The sequence below is a fragment of the Acomys russatus genome, chromosome 13 (genome assembly GCF_903995435.1).
Source record: "Acomys russatus chromosome 13, mAcoRus1.1, whole genome shotgun sequence".
NCBI lineage: Eukaryota > Metazoa > Chordata > Mammalia > Rodentia > Muridae > Acomys > Acomys russatus.
The window spans coordinates 6,410,756-6,434,860 of NC_067149.1; the positions used below are offsets into that span (position 1 = coordinate 6,410,756).

Sequence of the window (24,105 nt, forward strand, 5' to 3'; positions counted from 1 at the left end):
GGGAGATCCCTCCATCTTCTCAAGTCACCTTCAATCTCTTTCTTTAGGGACTTAAAGTTTTTTTCAAACAAGTCTTTCACTTGCTTGGTGAGCATTACTCCTAGGTATTTTAAATTGCTTGTGGCTAATGTGAAGGGTGTAGATTTCCTAATTTCTTCCTCTGTATGATTGTCATTTGTATATAGGAAGGCTACTGATTTTTTTGAGTTAATTTTGTAACCAGCCAGTTTGCTGAATGTGCTTATCAACTGAAGGAGTTCTCTGGTGGAATTTTGGGGGTCACTATGTACACTATCCTATCATCTGCAAATAGAGATAGTTTGACTTCTTCCTTTCCCATTTGGATCCCCTTGATCTCCTTGTGTTGTGTTATTGCTCTGGCTAGGACTTCAAGAACTATATTGAAGAGATATGGAGAAAGTGGGCAGCCTTGTCTGGTCCCTGATTTTAGAGGAATTTCCTTGAGTATCTCTCCATTTAATTTGATGTTGGCTATTGGCTTGCTGTATATAGCCTTTATTATGTTTAGATAAGTGCCTTGTATCCCTGATCTCTTCAACACTTTAAACATGAATGGGTGTTGGATTTTGTCAAATGCTTTTTCTGCATCTAAGGAGATGATCATGTGGTTTTTTTTTTCTTTAGTTTGTTTATATGGTGGATTACATTGATGGATTTCTGTATATTAAACCATCCCTGCATGCCTGGAATGAAGCCTACCTGGTCATGATGAATGACATCTTTGATATGTTCTTGTATTCGTGTTGTGAGTATTTTATTGAGTATCTTTGCGTCTATGTTCATAAGAGAAATTGGTCTGAAGTTCTCTTTTTTTGTTGGGTTTTTGTGAGGTTTAGGTATCAATGTGACTGTGGCCTCATAGAAAGAATTTGGTAATGTTTCATCCAATTCTATCTTTTGGAGTAGCTTGAAGAGTATCAGTATTAGCTCCTGTTTGAAGGTCTGATAGAATTCTGCACTGAAACCATCTGGCCCTGGGCTTTTTTTGGTTGGGAGACTATCAATGATTGCTTCTATTTCTATAGGAGAAATAGGCCTATTTAATTTGTTTATCTGATCTTGATTCAATTTTGGCAAGTGGAATCGATCCAGAAAAATGTCCATTTCCCTTAGATTTTCAAATTTTGTGGCATATATGCCTTTAAAGTAGGATCTTATGATTCTTTGTATTTCTTCGGTGTCTCTTGGTGATTTGGATACTGTCCCTCTGCCTTTTAGTTAGTTTGGCTAACGGTTTGTCTATTTTGTTGATTTTCTCAAAAAACCAGCTCCTGGTTTTGTTGATTCTTTGAATTGTTCTTTTTATTTCTAATTTATTGATTTCAGCCCTGAGTTTGATTATTTCCAGACGTCTACTCCTCTTAGGTGATTCTGCTTCTTTCTTTTCTAGGGTTTCCAGTTGTGTTGTTAAGTTGCTTATGTGGGTTGTTTCCAATTTCTTTTTAAAGGCACTTAGTGCTATGAATTTTCCTCTTAGCACTGCTTTCAATGTGTCCCACAAATTTGGGTATGTTGTTCCGTCATTTTCATTGAATTTCAGGAAGTCTTTTATTTCTTCCTTTATTTCTTTCATGACCCATGTGTCATTACAGATTTTCTTAACTGGCAAATGAAAGTCTTCAGATTCCAGAAGTAAGGGCTCTGGCTTGTGGAGAATATTACTTGAACCATGCCTTCATCCCAAGAATATCCTGGTGACATCCCAGAAGCTCCCAAGGAGAACTATGGTGCTGTGGTTTGTATGTAAAAAAAATGTCTCTCATGGACCTTGGGATACTTATCCCTAAAGGATATGGTTCCATCAAATTCTTCTCTTTAGGACTCAGGGAAACTCTTTGAAGAGGAGGCATTAAGTATGTGAGGGCCATAGAGGATGGAAGACACCAGGAGAACAAGGCCTTTTAAATCAATATAGTCAAAACTTATCTGAAAAAAAAACCAACTCATATGTACTCACAAAGACTGAGGCAGCCCCTCAGTTGAGGAAATGGGTGTCTGAGGGGAGAGGGCGCAGTTTAAGGTTTACAGCCCACCCCTACTTTCTAGCTTGTCTCTGGTTCTTGATCCATCCAGATTTAATCAAGTAGGTTCACCCTCTGTCCTGCCACCCAGCACAATCTTCATCTGCGAGGTCTCTAACATGGTGTGCTATGTACCGTTCAACCAAAAGCCAAAATGAATCTCTCCTCTTTTAAATTATTTCTTGGAAACTACTTGGATCCAGCCATGAGAAAAGGTAAACAATAACAACAACAAAACAAAGAAACACAGCTGTATGTGTTCTCCTGGTTTCAAACACACCTAGGACTCTCCATGGCCATTCTTGTCCTGGTTCCTTGATAATCCTGTCTCTGCTTGATGTGCTACACAAATGAATGGTAGATGCAGCTCCATCGATATAATCTTGATTGTTTAGTTGTTTGTTTGTTTGTTTAGTACTTATTTGTTCTATTTGATTTACACAATCAACTTAGTGATGAATATGGGCATATACAAAACCTTCTTGAGGGAGGTAGGGTGGTTGTTATACATGACTCAAAGTGTCTTTGTCAGAGAAATACACATACGGGGCACAATCTCCTCTGGATAAAGTACATGCTACCTAACAAAGTAGGCTCATTGTGGAAAAAATAGTAATAGTTTCAGTAACAGATAAAACAGGAGATAACCTTAATCTCCAGATGCAGTAAGTAAGTATCATATTCTTTCTCAGTAGTGGTTCCTAGATTTTATATAGATACATAAATTTGTGTGTGCATATGATGTGGGGGGGGATGTGAGAGAGAGAGAGAGAGAGAGAGAGAGAGAGAGAGAGAGAGAGAGAGAGAGAGAGAGAGTAGATATAAAACTCCCTAGGAGGTAAAGGGGACTAATGAAGGGCAAAAAAGGAGACAATAAAGGGTTATGATTGGGGACTGTATATAATATACAACATTTACACAATAGCCTGTGTATGGAGGTATACACCTTTAATGCCAGCACTGAAGACACAGAAGAAACTGAACTCTAAATTCAAGGCCAACATGCTTTATATAGTGAGTTCCAAGCCATCCAGAGCCACATGGTGAGGACTTATCTGAAAATTAAAAATTAATCTACAATCATGCAAGCTTAAAAATAATTTTTAAAACTTTATTGTATTTCATGTATATGGGCATTCTGCCTATATGTGTGTCTGTGTACTATATTTGTGCTTGGTACCTGTAATCATCAGAAGGAGACATCACTGGATCTTTTTTCTAACAAGAAGTTTATTTAAACAACAAGACACTTGACTTGGAAAAAAAAACTATCTATGATCATTTTTTTTCAGGACTAATTTACCCCTACTTAAAGACAGATTACCCTACTTGTAACAGCTACATTCAAAAAAAAGTTATAAAATTATCTTTGGTTTTAAAATGATAAACAAAAAACATTAAAAATTCTCTAATTCAAGAAGGCATGCAAAAATTTTATGTTCTTTGGCTCTTTTCTTACAACAATGAGACAAAAACAAAACAAAACAAAACAAAAAACAACAACAACTCCCTGGAGCATAAAGATAAGGACTGAATGAGTACGCCACTAATGGAGAAAGGGGGATGTTTCCACAGAACCAGTACTCTCCCCAGTCCATCTCCATCTGACGTCAATAAAAACAGAACAGATGTTACAGAGGGCTGTGAGCTGCCGGCTGGGTGCTGGGAATGAAACCTAGGTACTCTTGAAGAGCAGCTGGTACTCTTAAACAGTAAGACATCTCCCTACCATGAAAACCACTTTTTAAGTCATATATTAGATCTATCACTTAAGATGTGAACATAGATTTTGTTTTCTGAAAAGTCCATTTTGAGCTATATGTGTGTATCCTGTGTTTTGGAGTAACCTATGTGGTCTCTTGATAGGAGGAGATGTCAGGAAATGATGAAGACAAGAGGTTCAGGCCTCTCAGAATCCGGGCTTAACTGTTCTCAGAGCATCTTAAGAGTCAGTTGAGTTGACTTCAATCAGTGGGTCTCAAACTGGGGTTGCGATCCTTTGGGATCACATATCAGATAGATGTTTATATTATGACTCATAACAGTAGCAAAATTACATTTATGAAGTAACAATGAAATAATTTTATCGTCACCACAACAGGAGGAACTATATTAAAGGGCCACAGGGTTAGGATGCTTGAAAACCATTGGCTTAAATGTACTCATTCACTAAAAAGAAAACAAAACAAACACTATAGAAAACATCTACTCATAATGAAAATTTATCTATGAAATATACCACTTAAATGTTATAAATTATAAATAATTTCCATGATTAAAGACAAAAACAGAGAAGCATGGGAGAATAGCAAATTAGAAGGATCCAGAGGGTCCTAGAAGCCTACAAGTAGAACATTATGATAGGCTGATTTGGGCCCAGGCGTCCCACTCAAACTAAGGCATCAGCCAAGTACAATACAGGTGGTAAACTTTAAACCCCTACACGGATCTAGCCAATAGTCAGAACATTCTCCACATTTGAGTGGAGAGTGGGATATGACTTTCTCACATACTCTGGTGCCTCACATTTGGCCATGTCCCCTGGAGGGGGAGACCTGGTGGCACTCAGAGGAAGGACAGCAGGTAGCCAAGAAGAGACTTGATACCCTATGAGAATATATAGTGGGAGGTAATCCCCCTCAGGAACAGTCATAGGGGAGGGGAATAAGGGGAAAATAGGAGGAAGGGAAGAATGGGAGGATACAAGGGATGGGATAACCATTGAGATGTAACAAGAATAAATTAATAATAAAAAATTTTTTTAAAAAGAAAGAAAAATGAACATAGAAAGAATAAAGTCAAGGCTTGTCAGTGACAAAAAATGAAATAAAATAAAGACAAAAACAAAAACGTACAAGTCAATATTGGTCAATGGTCTTAAAGCACTTGCTATTTAAAGAGAAAACCACCTCCCTCCCCCAGATAAGATCCCTTGCCGCCAAAAAAATAATCTGGAGCCAATGACTCTTTAACTCGTGCTTTAACCCACACCCCACACTCTTATTTTGGTTCTGGGTTTTCTCAAAAATGTGATAGACAGACTAAGTATATCTTCAGTTGACTATATTGGGCCTTAGAACTTAATAACTCATAATATTAAGGTTTTTTTCTCATTAAATGTTAACAATAGAGTATATCATCCAACACCTTGGAAGTTTAGTAAGGAAGAACTATCATAGGTCAGTGACAGGTCTCTGGTCTGTCTGGAATAAAAAACTAAAAGCCAAATGTCCACAATGGAGAATTTATGGTCCTATCTGAGAAGATCATGTCTGTTTGGTGCAAGGCTACTTCATGGGTTATTAATGTCATGAGTCTTACAGACATCTTCATCTCCTGGATCAGCAGTTTTTAATTTCTAATAGGCTTCTGTCTGTGTGTATGTAGATGAGATGACAGGTAGCCATCTGAATTAGTAAGTTGTAAAATGCTTCCCTAGAAAGGAGAGTTCTGAAAACCATTACAAAGTACTTTGTGGTAAAAATAGAAAGAAAAACCATACCTGTCTCCTCAGATCTCTTGTCTTCTTGGTCATCTTGTCAATTGCAATGTTGAGAGGGTCTCCTTTTTCTTTCCTTCCAGTCTATTAAGAAAAGAAAAATAATTTCTGGTTAGTAAAATTAAGTATCAGGAACATTAAAAGTGTACGGCAATTCTCGAAAGCACATTGCAAAATCCAACTGATTAAACACACGCATACTCAAAAACATGGCTGTGTCACTAAAGTTATTTTTTCTGAAATATAAATTAAAATAGAAGAAAGTCATTAGGTTCTCAGGATAGTTGTATCCATGTTCAACTCCCTGTAAATCCATTTACTTCCTCTTCTGCCATTTATGGATAAAGTACATGATACAAAAGGTGATTTGCTTTTTATTTCAATGACAAATATAATGGATTCTCAATTATGTAAGCATGCACTATGAAATAAAAGACAAATGAAATGTTTCTAAGAAAAAATTACAGGGCATGGGGAGATGTCTCAGTGGATAAAGTACTTGACATGGCACAGCCTGACATAAATGCCAGTTTAGGACAGGATCCCACCTGTAATTCTAGCCCTCTGAAAGCTGAAACAGGTAATTCCCTGGATTGAGCTGGCCAGTGAGGATAATGTATCAGTGAGCTCTGGTTCAAGTGACAGACCTTGCCTCAATGATTAAGAGCAATAGAAGAAAACCTAACATACATATGCAAACATACCCGCACACACATAAAAGAACATGTATATATGCATGCATACCACACATATACAAAAGAAAAGTTTTTTAAAATCTCCATTGTCAAAATTAAAAGTTTTCTGCCAGTTGTTCAAAAGCTATATTACAGGTTTTGTACTGAGACTAGGGGAAATGTTTTTCTAAAATCTTCTAATCTCTCTTCTATAAAGCAGGAGAGGTTCCAAACATGGCCATAAGCAACTCACAGTCTGTGATCATAAGTTAAAACTTTCCTTACAACTCTAACACATAGTTGTAGAAGCAAAAAGAATAAAGAATATACAACACTTCAATAAACTATTCACTTAAATTTCACTAGTTTTGTGTTTATTTTCCATTTCCCTCGTAGCTATAGAAAGACAAAACAAAAACAAAAGGACAAAAAGAATCTCCATAATTTCTATTTTTTAAAGATTGGATTTTTTGTACAATTGTTTTGTGTGTGGAGTTGGGAGTGGATAGGGCTTCATTCCACATGAATGCCTGGTAAAGGTCAGAAGCCAACATGAAGAAGCCATATGTCTTCTTCTGCAGTGTGGGTTTAGGGAATCACACTCAAATCAATAGGTTTTGCAGCAAGCACCTCTACCTGCTGAGCTACCTTGCCAGTCCTCCACTGTTCTATTATACTCTGACAATGACAAGATTCCCACGGGTTCAAAGTTCTATGAACACTGCAGATGTACCATCTTCTAAACAAGAGGCAATTATTTTCAAAATAACCTCAGTCTAATACCCCAAACTTTATTTAACTGTATTCCTAGGGGCAAGCCAGCTCTTGCTCCGTACAGCACCTGGACAGCATCACACCAAGCTCCATAGTTGAAGATAGAGTGAATAAAATACTAGGTGACATGTTCTGCCTAGGAGGTGTTCTGTTTGGAGGAAAGATAGATCATGTATCAAGCACATAAGGGTCTCTTTTCATGAAAACAAAAAACAAAAAACCCCTAGATACACGTAGCCCATCCAGAAACATAGGCATCAGAATTGCAAGCTGGGCTGAAAACAACCACTTTTCTCTAAAACTTGTTTAATTAAGCCAGTTTTTCTAAACAAATATGTGATACATAGTCTTGCAGGGTTTTCATTGAAAAGTCAAAAATCGGGGCATATGTGTGCATATTTTTAGTTGTCTAAAACTCTACAAATCCTGCCTTCCCCACTCTCTAAATTCACACGATGGGTCTTTCAGATGTACTCATTGGGGTGGTTAGTAGGAAGAGCTTAAAATAAAGAGGCTAACATTTTACAACTTTGAAATATCAGCCTACAAATAGCTCCAAGAAAACAAGAATATATGAAGAAGAATGGAGTGGTTTGATCTTCCTGAAGAGAAGAGGAACATAAGAGTGCCTCGAGCATCCATCCTTCCAATACTCAGGTGTGCATTCATTCAACAGCCATTGGCAACTCCTCTGAATCTAGTGTCCTTTGGGGGAAGTCTTAACAACAATGAGAGCCATAGACTCCTGTTTTGTCTTCATTGATTAGAATAGTAAAAATTTATACAAAAAGCAAAAGTTGCTGTGTCTGTTGGTGCACATCACTAATAAGAAAGAAAGAAAGAAAGAAAGAAAGAAAGAAAGAAAGAAAGAAAGAAAGAAAGAAAGAAAGTTATGAGTTACACTTAAATTGTGGTGAGAACAAGAGACTATCTGCCTGTTAAAAGGTGGGGAGGTAGGGAGATGGTTCCATAGGCAGAGCATTTGTCTGGAAAATATGAGAAGCTGACTTAAAATTCCTGACCGGGAGTAAAGCTGAATGTGGTAGCACATATATCTGTAATCCCAGAACCCTTTGCGGGGGGGGGGGGGATAAGGCAAAGACAGGAGAATCTGTAGACGATAACTGGCCAGCTAATCTGACATAAACAATGGGGGAAAAAAACCACTGTATCAAATAAAGTATAGAGATAGGATCAAAACCTTAGATTGTCCTTTGACCTCCACATACTCACGGTGGTACATAAATGTCCACAATCACATTTATGAACACACACATCAACACCAATACCAATACCACCATATCCTCTAAAATCATTTTGAAATAATAAATTTTTAAAAAATGAAATGAGTTATGATAGCTTGACTACAGGAAGTCATTAGTGACTATGTGTTAGTTCCAGATCCTGGGCCATCCTTATCTGCTAGTGACACATCTTTATTCTCTTTTCACCAGTGAGAAAAAAGACAATGGAGAATGTCATGAAACTAGGATCAGGAACTGAAGCACTTGGCTATGGTTACAAGACTAAGGGAGCAGCAAAGAACTAATCAAAATAAACAGTTAATGTACTCCTTAAAACACCCAAATGAGAGAAGAAAAAGAATCCATGTAGAACATAGTAGATATAAAATTTAAATTAAAACAAATCTGAGAAGGCATGGTTTAGGACAGACCCACTGAAGTCAGCGCTGCTTCAGACAATATTAAATGTGACAAAGCATGGCTTAGGATAGGGACCCTGAAGCAAAGCCTGCACCAGATATCTCCTACTTTAAAAACTATGGAAAATAGCAGCCCGCCTGCAAATTATACCCACTGGGGCAATAGTGGCACAGATATTACAGGAGTTATCAACTACTTTTTATTGGGTTTAATGCCTGCTCTATGAAATGGAATCCATACCTGAGAATGAGTCCAAGAATCTGAGACTATATAGGTCATGTACCCTAGGAGGAAACTTATTCACATTATTCTGCTAAATAAACATAGTAATAAAATGCCTTCCAGTAGAAAAAATATAAAATTATGGGGGAATGTTGTGAATGTCACTCAGTGGGAAGAGTGTATGCTTATTGGGCTTAGTTCTGGGTATCCACTCTTAAGCCTGCATAAATCGGGTGCAACAGCATTGTGTGTGTATATATATATATACATACACACACATATATATATTTAGATAGGGCAGGAAGAGCAGACATTCAGCAGCATACAAATTCAAGGCTATTCTGGACAAGACACCCTCTCAACAAAAATTAAAGTATGATTTCATAAATTTAAAATATTTTTTAAAAATCCAGCTTGGCTTCACATTCTACAATCTTAAATGCTGAATGTGGTACCTCTATACTCAGAGGTAACACCAGTACTAAAGTGTGACTGGGGTTGTTACAGACACACACAGGAGGCCTGTCTGCTTCCCTCTGTAAGCAGAAGGCAACATTTCTCATGGGGCATCAATAGCCAGAAAGTCAAATACACGTTTGTGAGGCAGCATCATTTTGGGAGCCACATTAATAGGGAAAGCTAAGGTTCCCTTTTCTCAGAAAGCCTCCCGACAAACAATTAGATTAGAACATGAGGCCAGTCGGAACAACTTGTTGAGTCCCTGACTCAAAATAAAAGTAGACACTGTAGATATGGCTCAGTGGTCAAGAGCATTGAGTCAAACTAGGTCAAGGGGACCCAGTTTCAACTCTCAGCACCCACATGGCAGCACAAAGCTGTCTGTAACTTAAGCTCCAGAAGATTCGATGGCCTCTTCTAGGCTCCAAAGGTACTTCATATGCACATGGGATATATAAACATATATGCAAATAAAACACCCATACATATAAAGCAAGTTAATAAACATTTTTAAATAAATGGCAAAAAGATGGTTGGGGCATAGCCCAGTGGCAGAGTCTTTGCCTAGTTTACAGAAGCTTCTGGGTTTGCTCCTGAAAGAAACTAGCTACAGAGATATTTGAAAACTAATGTGTCTTGTTCCCCTCTCTTATAACTACCAAACACTCAGAGAGGCAGACAGACCAAAGAGACAGAATTGTCTCCTAATAATACCAGCCAACTATGACTAGTCTGTGATCTTAAATTATTGATATACCTAACGTTTTATTCTTTTTAACTTTATTATATTATAATTTATTCACATTACATCCCTACTGTAATCCTCTCACTCCTATCTTCCCATTCCCACCCTCCCTCTTCTGCTTTATTCCCCTCCCCTAGACCTCTGACAACTGGCATCCTCCTCCCCCACCATCTGAACACAGCCTATCTTGTCTCATCTGGATACCTTGTATCCCCTGCTTCTGTGTTCCCACAGGGCCTCTCTGCCAAGAGGCAGTCCTCTGCTCCCTGCCCTGCACCTTCCCCACACGGAGAATGATTTGTCCATCAGCTACATCTTAACAAGGGTCTAGGTTCTCTGCTTGCAGTGTCCTTGGTTGGTGCATCAGTTTGTGCAGGACCCCACCTGGGTCCAGATCCACCAGGCTTAATAGTTTCCTTCTGGATCTCCTGAAAAAAATCTTCTGCCCCCAACCCACCCCTCAAAGCTTCCATACAATTCACTTTGCCCAGAGTCAGGCTGTGAGTCCTAGTATCTATCCAGATCCCGCCCTGGCTGGAGTCTCTGAGAGGACATCTACTAAAAAATATCATCCTGAGTGAGGAAACTCAGACTCAGAAAGACCTGCATGGTATATACTCACTTATAAGTAGATGTCTGTTTCCTTTTAAGTACAATATATAGAATAATGTTTGCCCTGTCTTCTTAAGAGACTAGCTGGATGATCAATCATGATGGCAATGTACTTTAAAAAAATAAAAAGTTTTAACTATATTTGGAGTAATTAGGTGAATATATTGAGCACAAAATAAGTAAGTCAATAAAGGAATTGAGTTAGAAACTAGAGGGACGACATAGGGTAGTGTGTGGCTGTAATGCTATCATTTAGGAGATGAACGCAATAAAAATATCAAGATCATCTGCTGAGTCCTTAGTTCCCCAACAGGTTGAGCTACATGAGATCCTTCTTCAAAGAAATAAGTTTCTGTGATTATAAAATCTCATGAGTTTGTCATCAAAAGCTGTTAATAAAACACGAGTTTGAGGTATTGTTCTCTCTAATCTTTTACACTATTTTCTTTTCTTTCTTTCTTTTTTTTGGTTTTTTTTTTTGTTGTTGTTGTTTTTGTTTGTTTGTTTGGGTTGTTTGTTTTTGGGTTTTTTTGGGGGGTTTTTTTTGTTTGTTTGTTTGTTTTGAGACAGGGTCTCTCTGTAAAGCCTTGGCTGTCCTGGACTCACTTTGTAGACCAGGCTGGCTTCGAACTCACAGCCATTTGCCTGCCTCTGCCTCCTTAGTGCTGAAATTAAAGGCATGTGCCATCATGCCTGGCTATTTTCTTGGACCTGTTCCCACTTATCTTTATCTTAGACCCATATTTTTGCTAGGCATATGTAGTCTGCTTGCCTGTGGGTTTGCCTAGGTGGGGTGCATATATATATATATATATGTACATTAGTATATGTGTACATGTCTGTGGAGGCCAGATATTGTCATTAGGTGTCTTCTTTCACTGAACACAGAGCTTGCCAATATGGGTAGATTGGCTACCAAACTTTCCTCAGGGATCTGAGGGATCTCTACCCCTCAAGTCTTGGGATTACAAGGTGGACTGTTATGTCTACCTAACATTCACATGGGTGTTGAGGATTTGAACTCTAGTTTTCATGCTTGCATAATAACTGCTTTACCCACTGAGCCAAATCGCCAGTCCATCTTCTTTATCTTTACCTGCAGTAGAGATGTCATTTAGTAATGTCATTATTAAAAGAAAACAACACTCCAAGTACTCTCCCACACTTCTGTGGGCGCCCATCCCAGTGGCCATCTGCTGTGCTAGGGAAGTGCTTGTTTATAGAACTCTATTTGTTTTAGACTTAGAATGTTATTTTATAAACATGTCCAGGGTGGATCCATGGCTTGAATTGACAAGAACAAAGAGAATACATTTCCTGATTTGGGTTTTCAGAGTATGTCTTTATTCCCTCAGACTTTGGCTGTCAGCTGCAGTCCAGTTTGCCAAAACATCAGATGTTGAGGAGACCTTTAGAATTCTAGTTTCATTGTAAACAGAATTATTGTGCCACTCGCCAGAGTTTTTGGGACATTACAATTATTCTTTAGATAAAGTATAAAACTTTATGTCAACGATCTTTTATCATACTGCTCTCTGCCTGTTTACAAAATAAAGGTCATGTGACACTGGCCAAAGCTCTTCTCTCAGGTTGACAAGGCCATGCACATGGTTAGAGTACTTGTCTGCCATGCACAACTCTCTGTGTTGGGCCCCCCATACAACCTAAGCCATGTTCCATGGTGGAAAACTTTCATCCCAGTACTCAAGAGGGAGAGACAAGAGGATTAGAAACTCAAAGTCATCCTCAGCCATAGAGCAACTCTGAGACCAGCCTGAGACTCTTTTTGAATAATAATAATAATAATAATAATAATAATAATAATAATAACAATTATTATTATTATTATTATTAATCTTACTTCTGTGTATATTATATGGATGATATATACATAATCCTGAAATTTCTGAAGATGTATCTAATATATGCACATTGACATGGTAAAATGACACACAATTGATACTAGCTTCATGCTCTATGCAGCAAAATGTTAAGAAATATGGACTTTCAAATTTCTAAAGATTGGTAATTCTTTCAAGGACATTCTCATTCAAGTTCCTCTTCTCACTTAAAACAGTTTATTGAATGCATGTAGTAAGTATCCAATGGGAAAGAAATGGGTGCAAAGGGAATAAAATGAAAAGAGTAGGTTAATTCAATGAAGAGCTATGAACACAAATCTATCCATCAGGGCCACAGATTCACATCAGCCATGTTTGGGACACAGTATAAATATGCCAAGCATTGCTGTAAGAACACAGATATCCATAATCCTTTTACTTTCCCTCAAATGGATCTGAACACTGAACAGAATAGAAAAGGGAATATTCAAAATAGTGTGTAGCTGTGACTCTGATAGAATCGATGTGTTAGGGGCTAATCAAATGCCCAGTCTTCACATTGTTGTCATTTTAAAGAAGTAAAAGTCCAAATTGTCAGAATGGCAGAAAGCAATAATGTGCCCTGCATTCTACCTGCAACACATTTTGCTGTCATTTAAACCTATGATTTAGACAGCAGGAGGAAAAAGGAAATATTATCTATTGATCCAGCAGTCACCCTATCATATTTGGAAGGTTGCCCACCTACCCTCAAACCCAGCATATAGAAATCATATTGTTATTATAAATAGCATCATTATTTATAGAGCCTTGAGTATTTTATAATACCTTTATGCTGTGTATAAATCATTGTTTGAGCATGTGGACCTTTCTAAATATTTCCTTTTCACTAGCTAAGAACATTTGTCTTGAAAAAGAAAGATTCAGTATCTCTTTAGAGTGGATGAAAGTCAAGAAGAGGCCACAAAGCAAATCCATCATGTGGCCACATCACCCACCGCCCCGATTTCCTTTATCCTGGAGTGGTGAGGGTAAGAGATAAATGTGGAAAGAGAAACAGTGATCTATCTTCTGAGCTTTCCTGCTCGACCATGTCAACGTTCAAAAAAAAAAAAAAAAAAAAAACCAAAATACATAATGTAAGCCTATCAAAGAACCCTGTTGGTGAGACCCTCAGCTCCTGCTCATTGATACAGTTAATCTTCAGCTTATAAAAAAAACTGTATACTGATAAATTTACTGTAACTTGAAGGCATTGTAAGTAAACAACGCATTCGATACACTGATTGCTTTAGCTTAGAGTTACATGCACTAAGGATTAATGTCATGATCACATGACAGAGAGCTGTGGCTTGTCACTATTGTCCATCATAGTAAGAATGCCAGACCAATTATAGATAGCCTCTTGAGGAACCATATCAAAGATTCAACCTACAGTTTTCTACTGAACACACACCACTTTCACAACATGGTAAAGTTAAAAGATCACTAGTCCTGCTGTGCAAATTCCAAGACATCTGTAATGCAGTGTCATCCCAGACCCAAATCAGAAGACCTGCACAGGAGATGCCATTGTCCCAGTCTTCTCGTTACAGTAGATATGATCTTTCACTAATAGAATTCCAGTTTTTCTTTCTGAATGCCAATCAAAGGTCCCTGGCTAAGGGGTCAAGATGTAACATACAAACTGGTGAGAATAATTCACAGGTTTATACATTAGAGGCAGAACCATTAGGAAAAAAGGAGCATTTCATTCTTTTATTTAGAAACTGGTAGCAAGATACCTGGTTGTGGAATGTCAGAGACAGGTTACACAGAAAGAGGTAGTGGCTGGGAGGAGAGCTGAGGAGAATCAACAGTCCCGTTCTCCAAGAGTCCTCCTTCAGCCAGGCAACACACAAAGTTTGTCTTCTATGCTAAATGCACTCTTCAATTAGGTATCACATCAAATAATGGAGACATTAATATTCTATCCTGCATTACTTAACAAGTATTTGTGTGATTTCTATAGAGAAGCCAAGATTTTTGTAGGTCAAGAATGCCCGGGTTTCTCCCCGAAAGGAGTCACCAGGAAACTCATCAGAAGTCCTTAGGAAATACTCTAGTATAGATAAAAAGAAGGATAGTTCCAGAAGGCACCTGGAGTTAGGAAATGGGTAGGAAAGGCATTAATGTGTGTTTTGGAAAATATGGAATCCTAAAAATAAATTTTGCTACTTCACAAGTTGCTGCTCAAAGCCATAGGAAGTATATGATTCGCACCTGTGCACTGTTTCAATTTATGCTCCTTGATTTATTTTATCAACACAGGTGTCATCATCGCTGATAAATTGCCAGGCAACTCTGCATAAAAGATATTTTTCACTGGGTCACCCCCCCAAACTTTGGTGATTGCTAAAAGCCTGAGTTAATTAACTATATATTTCTTCTAAGCCTGCAAGAGAGTGTGAACGAAGCAAACTGCTAAAAGATGCCATTTCATCTTCACAGCTGAGATGAAAACAGTCAGGCCAAGTGCAAATTCCCATTGATTAGATGCATGCTCATCAGATCTCTCTCTCTCTCTCTCTCTCTCTCTCTCTCTCTCTCTCTCTCCTCTCTCTCTCTCTCTCTCTCTCTCTCTCTCTCTCTTCTCTCTCTCTCTCTCTCTCTCTTTCTCTCTCTCTCTCTCTCTCTCTCTCTCTCTCTCTCTCTCTCTCTCTGAATAAATGATTAGCAGCTCAATGATATTTAAAGTTTTATTTCATTTTTAAGTGCATTCTGCCCAAGCCACTAAGGTCTAGTTAAAGCTTTAAATGCCTAAAAGACCCCTGGAGTTTGGCATTTTCTACCACCTCAAAAACACATACATACATACATACATACATACATACATACATACATACATAAAAACATATACATAAAAACATATAAAATTCAATACCTGCATCCACACTGGTGAGAGCTCACAGGACAGTTATAAATATTCAGGCTTAATTTATGGGTGAAAGGTATATGTGGAGACCTCAGCCTTGGATTTTCTGAACCACATTTACAGACGTGTCAAGAGCTAGTACACATCATAACTCCTCTATTAATAACCCTTTCCTGTCCTCTCAGTTCATGAACCATCAGCCTCTTCTGCATACCTACAGCTACTTCTGTTAGTTAGTTTGTGTTTGCAGATATTTGCAACCTAAACAATCCTTACACATTGTGACAAACCTCTGCATTGTTCCCTGAATTTCAGAGATCATGATATATGAAACACCTAAGTATATCAGGAAGATTCTGTATTGTCTCTTTCTAGTTGGAAACACTTTCTAAAGGGAATCTATGACTACAACTGTAAACTTCATCAACAGTTCACAGGCTTCAGAGGAGAATCTGATAAGGTTATTTAGTAAAATGAATATGGTGTCAAACTGCCTTCTAAATACTGGGTTTCATCCCCATAGACTAGTACTGCCCTGAGCCTTCATCAGAGAAACTTCCTTGAGCAATGGGCAGTGGTTAATGCAGACTCACAGTTGGTGGAAATGTGCAGATTATGAGACTATGAAGGGCTTGACCTTAAATAGGTCTTCTATGTCACCCCTACTAAGACTCTATGAACAGAAGAGTGGGTGGGAAGGATATAAGAGCCAGGGGATGCAGATGAGTGTTGCAAAACCATATGACACCGCTCGCTGCAGTGGAGGTTACCTGCACAAGAGCAACATGAGATCTCACCACCCTTTCATCATGCATGGGAGAGATGCCACTCCTCACTTAGTGTCTATGATTCCAAGAAGGAGGAGGAGGAAGAACAAAAAGAACAAGAACGAGAAGAACAAAGACAAGAACAACAAGAACAAGAGGAAATAGAAGAGTTTAAAAGAAAAGTTTGAGTTAGAAAGAAGGGAGATAAGAGAAAATAATGAGGCATGAAATGCCTCCAAATTCAGCAAATACATACATATATATCACATACATATATACATATATATGTATGCATTGTGAAATTGTAAGAGAAAAGTAATAAAATAAAAAAGATCCTGTATTGTGGGAAAACTTCTCATGACATACCCATTATTCCAAAATGTCCAATGACTGAAAAATATTCACCAGCTACATTTGCTTGAACTCTGAAGCTCTTGAAACAACACCTTAGTCAAGGAAGATACTGAGAAAATTAGGAAGATGTGCAGATATTTATGCCTGAGTATATAAAGGATATAAGCAACTTAATCAGTATGCTAGCCATTAGAGATGATTATATGATATGGACTTGGTGTTGGGGGACATTGGCTACTCTCGTGCAGAAGTGTGATTTAATACTAGCTGTGCCTCCTCTGATCCCTTAGCATAATTCTGTTTCCATGTCCCATTTTTTTTTATCTGCACTCTGTATTCATTCTTTCTCCCCTGCTAAAAACTTATTCTATGTAAAAGGATGAAAATTCCTCAAAAATTGTCGTGTGCATGCAGTGGTATGCAGTACATACACTGGAGGGTCAAATACAAGTGAGTGACATTCATCAAAATGGTAAGAGGTGGAAACAGCTAAGGACAAAGATCTTGAGTATGAAATGAAAATTGATTTGATACAAGGATTTAGACTCACTAAAGAATACCTGTGGCCTCCAACAAAGCAAACTAAATGCTGCTTGTAGGTATGACTAGGAGATATACGAAGCATAGGAGTGGCAGGTATTTTCTGAGTGTGCTTGGCACCTCAATGAGATCTCCATGTAAATGCCAGAACTACTGCTACTTCGCTTGATCACTGGGAGAGGTCCTTGTCTTTCTTTTACCAAAGATTTGTTAGTCTCGCCTCCTTCTGTCCTGTCTGGCCCTGTCTTTCCTTGTTTCAAAGCTTTCTTCCCTTCCTCATTCCCCTCCCCATCAATTGCGGCTTGAAAAGCAGACTGTACACATCCAAGTTATGAGTCCATTGATATCACTATGAAAAAACAAAGCAATGCCTTCTATTTTAGTTACAAGAAAAGCCTAAACAACTAAACATACATTTCAACTATCTGCAAATTTGCAAGCCTCCATCTAGAGCTGCTGTGCACAGTCGCTGGTTTTCCAGAGGCCCGGGCATGAGTCATGAAGATCTGGTTGTGCCCCAACTCCGGCACTATCATAGGAGACCACCCCCACTCCATCCCCCACCCCCAATAAGGAGTCACCACAGAGCTCTGTGAGAACACCAGTGAGAATGTTTGGAGTCTGGACTGTAATAGAATCATCTCTTGGGCCATCTTCTCTCCCTTGGAACCAATGAAAACTTTATGAGGCAAAGTACAAATTTTTTTTTTCAGCATGACGGTTCAAAACTAAACTAAGCACCCTGGAACACATGTCTCACATCGTCCCAAATATTTCCCACTATGTGACTCCCATAAACACCATCTGCTGTGTTAATTTGTAAAGAATTACAAGGTTCTTAAAATTACACTTTGCTCTCCGTAGCATACACTGTGTCTATTAAGGGGGAGATGTGAGAACGCACATAGCATCTAGGCAGACACTGAGGTCTTTTCCTTCCTATGCTGAAATCTTACTAAAATTTCTAGGTCTGCATGGAATTTCAAGAAATGTGTGTATAGGGGCTGGAGAGATGGTCCAGTGGTTAAAAGCACATACTGCTTTTATGGAACATTTGATTTTGTTTCCCAACGCTTAGGTCAGGCAGCTGGCAACTGCCTGAAACTCCAGATCCAGGAAAGTTTTACACTTTCTTCTGGACTCCTCAGACACTGGACACATGCACACACACACACACACACACACACACACACACACACACACACAGTGTGTATATGAATATATAAATATATATGGTAAGAGTATATAAATATACATGCACATACATATAATCTCTCACACAGACACATATACAAACAATTAAGAATACAATCTTTTTTAAAAATGTGTGTATATAGTATATATAGTCCTCTGCCTAGTTTCACTGTACTGGAAAAAAATCAAATAACAACACAAAACACACAGAGCAAAACAAATGAACGAACAAACAATGCTCAGATTATAATTAGAGATATGTGCATACCTCCCACTTCTCTGATTTTCATGGCAATATAGTTTTCTGCTATAAATCAAAAAGGGAATAGAGCTCAGTGCCTCCTGACCTCCACCTTTCCTGTGAGCCTGACAGGTGCCTGGTAGTATGTCCCAGTTCTTTATTCTTGTCCAGTCCCCAAACCAAAGAAAGAGATTCTCACTGCCCAGCACACCGCCTGAAAAAGGCAGGTCTCAATGACTACCTGCCAATACAAACTCCAGGTGAAGTAAGATGCCGGAGTCTTAGGGGGTAAATGGTGTAATAAGTAATAAGGATCACGTAGACTAGACTTTCTGTTTGCCTTTTCATTTTCTAGAAACTTTTATCTTATCTGTGTCTATGTGCAGGAATGGTGTGTGTGTGTGTGTGTGTGTGTGTGTGTGTGTGTGTACATATTCATGATGCATGTGGAGGGCAGAGGATAAAATAAAGTAGCAAATGAAATGAAGAGAAGCACTTTCTGAGTAATCGTGACAATCTGAGTTCAATCCCTAGAACTCATGCAAAGGGAGAAGAAAGAACCAACTTCATGCAGTGGTCCTCCAACCACCACATACACCATGAGATAGTTGTTGCAAATACAGATGTCTGGTCCCACTCCCAAGAAATCCAGTTTTGGTAGCCCTTGAGTAAGAATATTATTTATTTATTTATTTATTTTTATTTTTATTTTTTTACCAAGCTTGACAGCAAACCTTGAGCTTTGTGCATGCTAGCAAGGGGTCTGCCACTAAATTATACCACAAATTATTTTTAATGTTTCATTTTATGTTATGCATGTGTGCGTGTGCCTGAGTGCCTTGTCCAGGCTGAAGCTCTAGGCCAACAGAAGAGGTCAGATCCCCTGGAACTGGAGTTGCAGCTGGTTGTGAGCCACCATGTGTGGGCTGTGAACCAAATCTGAGTCCTAACTACAGGCAAGAGGCCAAAGAGATACCTCTTTAAGTAAAAGTGTCTGCTGCCAGGCCTATCAACCTGAATTCCAGCCCCAGGACCCATGTGGTCGAGAGGAATAACATAGGCTCTCCTCTGGTCTCCTTACGTATGCTGTGGTCTTACACACATGAAGAAATACATACACATACACTCAAAATGAGTAAATAGAAGTTTAATAAAAACGTAAATTCCAGACAAGTCTGGAAATTGGAGGTAGTCACTGAGTGTCAAGGTGACTAGGCATTTCAGTCATCAGACTGTCTTTAACCATGGTTGGGGAATCTGCGCTTCAGAGCCACATAAGAATATCTTCATCAATCTAATTATAAATGTTGCAATCATTCACTGGTGTGAGCCTGAAATAGGATCAAGGATTCACAATTACGACAATTCTGCTTAATTCCTGAGAATCTAAACCAAACCACTTAATTACAAAAGAAGAACATTACTGCCTGAAAAATTAAACAATACAGAGTAAATACACCCTTTTATACCTCTTCGAAATTCCCTGCACAAAGAAAATAACAATTTATATTGCATCTCCATATCCTCTGGCTGCCATATCTACAAAGCGACATCCAATAAAAGTACTTGGACAAAATGAGCAGTGACATCAAAGGGACTGCTGACCTTACCAAGGCATAGAGTTACAAAAATGAATTAAAACGGAACAACCATCACCAAAAATTTGAAAGTAAATAAATAAATAAATAAATAAAATGTAGCCTAGGCCTGAGGACATGGTGGCTTAAAGGGTAAAGGCAATTGCAGCCTGACCACCTGAGTTAAACACCAGGATCTACTTGGATCTAATTCCCATGTTCTGTTCTGTCTGTCACCTACACACACACACACACACACACACATACTCACACATACACACACACATACACACACAGACAAACACACACTCACACACATAGACACACACTCACACACAGACACACTCAAACACACACACACATTAGTTCTAAAAGATGGAATGTTTTCTTATTTAAAAACTTAGCAAAACTCTCCATGATCTAATCTAGGCAACTTTGTTAGTTAACTAAAACATAAATTCTGCTAATTTCTCTTTTCTTCTGGTCCCTAACTTTTTGTTCCATTTAATGACATCTTAGCTCTCAAATACAAGTGTTTCCCTGAAACCCCTATGGCCCCATAGATGCTACTCCCACCTTCTTAGCCTGAAGCAGCCTATAGAGTCGATGAAGTCTGTTTTTTTCTGATTATATAGGCTGAACATAATTATCACCTTCCTTTTCTTTACCCTTTTTTTCTGCAAAGTGGGGGGGGGGGTGCTGTACATCTGGAAGCCTGAAGCTAACATTAGATATCTTCCTCAATTGCTTTGTACCGTGGTTTTGGAGACCCAGCTATGTCTCCTGGACAGAAAGTAGAAGAGATCTTCCTGTCTCTGCCTCACCAGTTGCCACACATTGATTACATGCCCAGCTTTTCACAACTATCCCTCTGTCTGCCCCTTTCTGATGTCAGGAGATGGCATTTCCTTGGATGCAACTATAATGAACTCCTAGCAGGACAGGCTCAACCACATCCCTCAGAATCAGCTTCTCCCAGTCTTCCAATTCCCCCCAAAGCACAGCAAGAAAGAGGCTGTAGGGTATATTCAAGGTTTCCCTGTCACTGGAAGGTGCTGAGCTCAACGAACTACTGTTTCTTTCTTCCAATGATGCCATCATCACAGTGGAAAACTAGTAAAACATAAACTAGCTGGGCATGGTGACAAAAGTCAACATGCTTAATGTGCATGAAACCGATACAGAGGAATGGAGTGTGGAATGTTCTAGATCAACCTGGATCACAAATTCAGGCCCTGTCTCCAAAAAGAGAAAAAGAAAACATAAATAAATAAAATAAAAAAGAAAACACTCAAAACAGGTTGGTAATGACAAGTGTGTTTGATAAAGGATTTGCCAGCTGTGTACTTAACACAGAGAAATAAAAGAAAAATGGTGGCTGTAACTTATTTGAATATAGGGTGGGACAGACAAAAATTTTATCTGCTATTCTGATTAATGGTTCCTCCAGAATGTAAACTGAGAAAGATCAAGTTTCTCCTGTATCCAAAATCCATTTCCTTTGTTCTTTCAAAGGGCAACATGAGAAATATGTTTAAAGATCATAATGGCCTTTATTTTTGCAATTCTAGAATCCATAATCCTTTATTCTACAAAATAGAATGAGTGGTCTGGTCAGATGAGCAGAAAGTGCTTCTTTGGATTGAAAGGGGCTTAAAGAAGGCAGACATAGGCAATAAAACTAGAGGATTGTCCTGCAAAGTTACTTTCAGTGCCAGCTGGGGACAGAGCAATAGAATAATAAACAAGTCACTAACAAGTTGAACAGAAGTTACTCCGGGTTACCCTTCTGTGTGTAAGCATCATACACAGGGAGCTTCATTGCCATGATAACTAAAACTGTCCTGTGCAGTGCTTTGAATAAAAATGGCCCCATAGACTTATACGGAGTGGCACTGTTAGTAGATGTGGCCTTGTTGGAGGAAGTGTGTCACTGGGTATGGGCTTTGAGATATCTGAATCTCAAGACAGGCCCATTATTTCTCTCTTCCTGTTTCCTTCAGTTCTGGATGTAGAACTCTCAGCTCCTTCTCCAGCACCATGTTAGCCTGTGTGCCACCATGCTTCTTGCTACGCTGACACTAGAAGAAACCTCTGAACCTGTAAGCCAGCTCCATTTAATTTTCCCTTATAAGAGTTGCTCTGGTCATGGTATCTCTTCACACAGCAACACAACCCTAAAACAACCTCTTTGGTGAAATTTGGCTGTTATCTCTCTCAGTCTAAAGCAACCAGCAGATCAGATAAGCAGCCCTTCAGCTTAATGCTCTGCAGCCTTAGCAGGAGTCACTCCATTGAATGCTGAACACGGTAAGCTAAAAGCCTGTTCAAGAGCTAATTCAACCAGTGGCCTCTTATAATTTTCATTTAATAGTACACAATAAACTCTTATACTTAAGAACAGGGTCCATGCATGGGCCAAAATATGATATTTCCAAGATTCCGGAGCTGAGGTAAATTATGCACTATTGAAGAAGAGCAATTTCAAAAAAAAAAAAAAGTGTTTCCTGGATCCACCACTACATATCAACCCATGTACAGACATGCAAAATTCAAGAGACAACTTAGGGTCATCAAAAGGCTGATAACACTAAGACTAGGGGATGGGGGAAATGTTTCAAACGTTATGAAAGAAATAGATGCTATATTCATTCACACACACACACACACACACACATACACACACACACACACACACACACACACACACACACACACACACCTCATTTTTATATGTGAGCTGTAACTACATACAGGTCAATTAACTGGTAGTGTCCTTGAATGAAACCATGTATTTGAGTCCCAATAATGCAGTAAAATGAAATATAGCCAGTGAGATTTCTCATTAGATGAAGATGTTTACTGACAAGCCTGACAATTTGAGTTTTGTCCCTAGAACATACATGGTAGAAGAAAAGAACTGAATCTTACAAGTTGTTTTCTGAACTTCATGGTATGTCATGGTATGAGCACCCATACTCACACACATACACACAGAAATAATTAAGAAGTATATTAATAAATGTAATTAAAATTTAAATAGGCATGGAAGTGCATACCTGAATCCCAGCACTCAGGAGACAGAGGAAGGTGGCTGTCTGAGAGTTCAAGTCCAGCCTGTCTACAAATTGAGGTACAGGACAGCAAGAGCTACATAGAGAAAGCCTGTCTCAAGAAAAAAAAAGGAAAATAAAATAAAGAAGAGAAGCCAAAAAGAAAAAAATGATAAGTAATTTTAAAATGGATTTTTAAAAATTGGTTAGCTCAATCAATACAGTCAATTGCCACCAAACCTTAGGATACGAGTCCAATTACTAGGATCCACATGGTGGAAGGAGAGAATTGACTCCTTCAAATTACATGCCATGGCACAGTATATACATACACAAACACACACAATTAAATTTATAAAAAAAGATAAACAAACATAAAAACAAACAAAGTAACAATGCAAATGAAACTCCCATTGCACATCTCTTGTCCAGCCTTCCTTCTTTTCTTCCTTAAAAATGTCTTAGGAGACTGAAGATTGAACTGAGATCCTCAGTGTTCTTGGCACTGCTATGAAGACACCCCGAACTATAATCCTATCCCACTGAAAGAAATTGTCAGTAAGCCTGAAGTTGCATCTTACTTTCTCTCCAAGCAATGCTGCAAGTTTGATACACTCATTAAATCTAAGTGTGGAAAGGACACTGAACCCAAAACTGTGGTGAGAATTAAAAGAGATGAATGCATGCAAAACATCCCTGTCTGGCAGGACATTGGCGCCCAATAAACGAATTTCCTACCCTGATCTTTCCTCTATCTAGACAGTAAGCTAATTAAAGACAGACAGTGTCCAGCATCTGAACCACGGATAGGTGGAAGATAGATGGAGATGTCTAGGCAGAATATATTTTCTCATTCGTTGGATGTGAATTTACCAGCCTTGCCATTTAGAAATCTTTGATATTTAGCACTCATGAAATTTTCACCCAGCTAAA

General features: G+C 38.6%; 1 protein-coding gene across 2 annotated transcripts in view; it reads right to left on the minus strand.

Annotated features, from left to right (window-relative positions):
* Ctnna2 (catenin alpha 2) overlaps window positions 1–24,105 on the minus strand; it is a 1,128,304-nt gene that overhangs the window by 292,855 nt on the left and 811,344 nt on the right. For both annotated transcript variants that reach the window (XM_051154752.1, XM_051154753.1), the window contains exon 8: window positions 5,545–5,625. In XM_051154752.1, coding sequence (XP_051010709.1) covers window positions 5,545–5,625 — 81 coding nt within the window. The remainder of the gene's footprint in view (window positions 1–5,544; window positions 5,626–24,105) is intronic.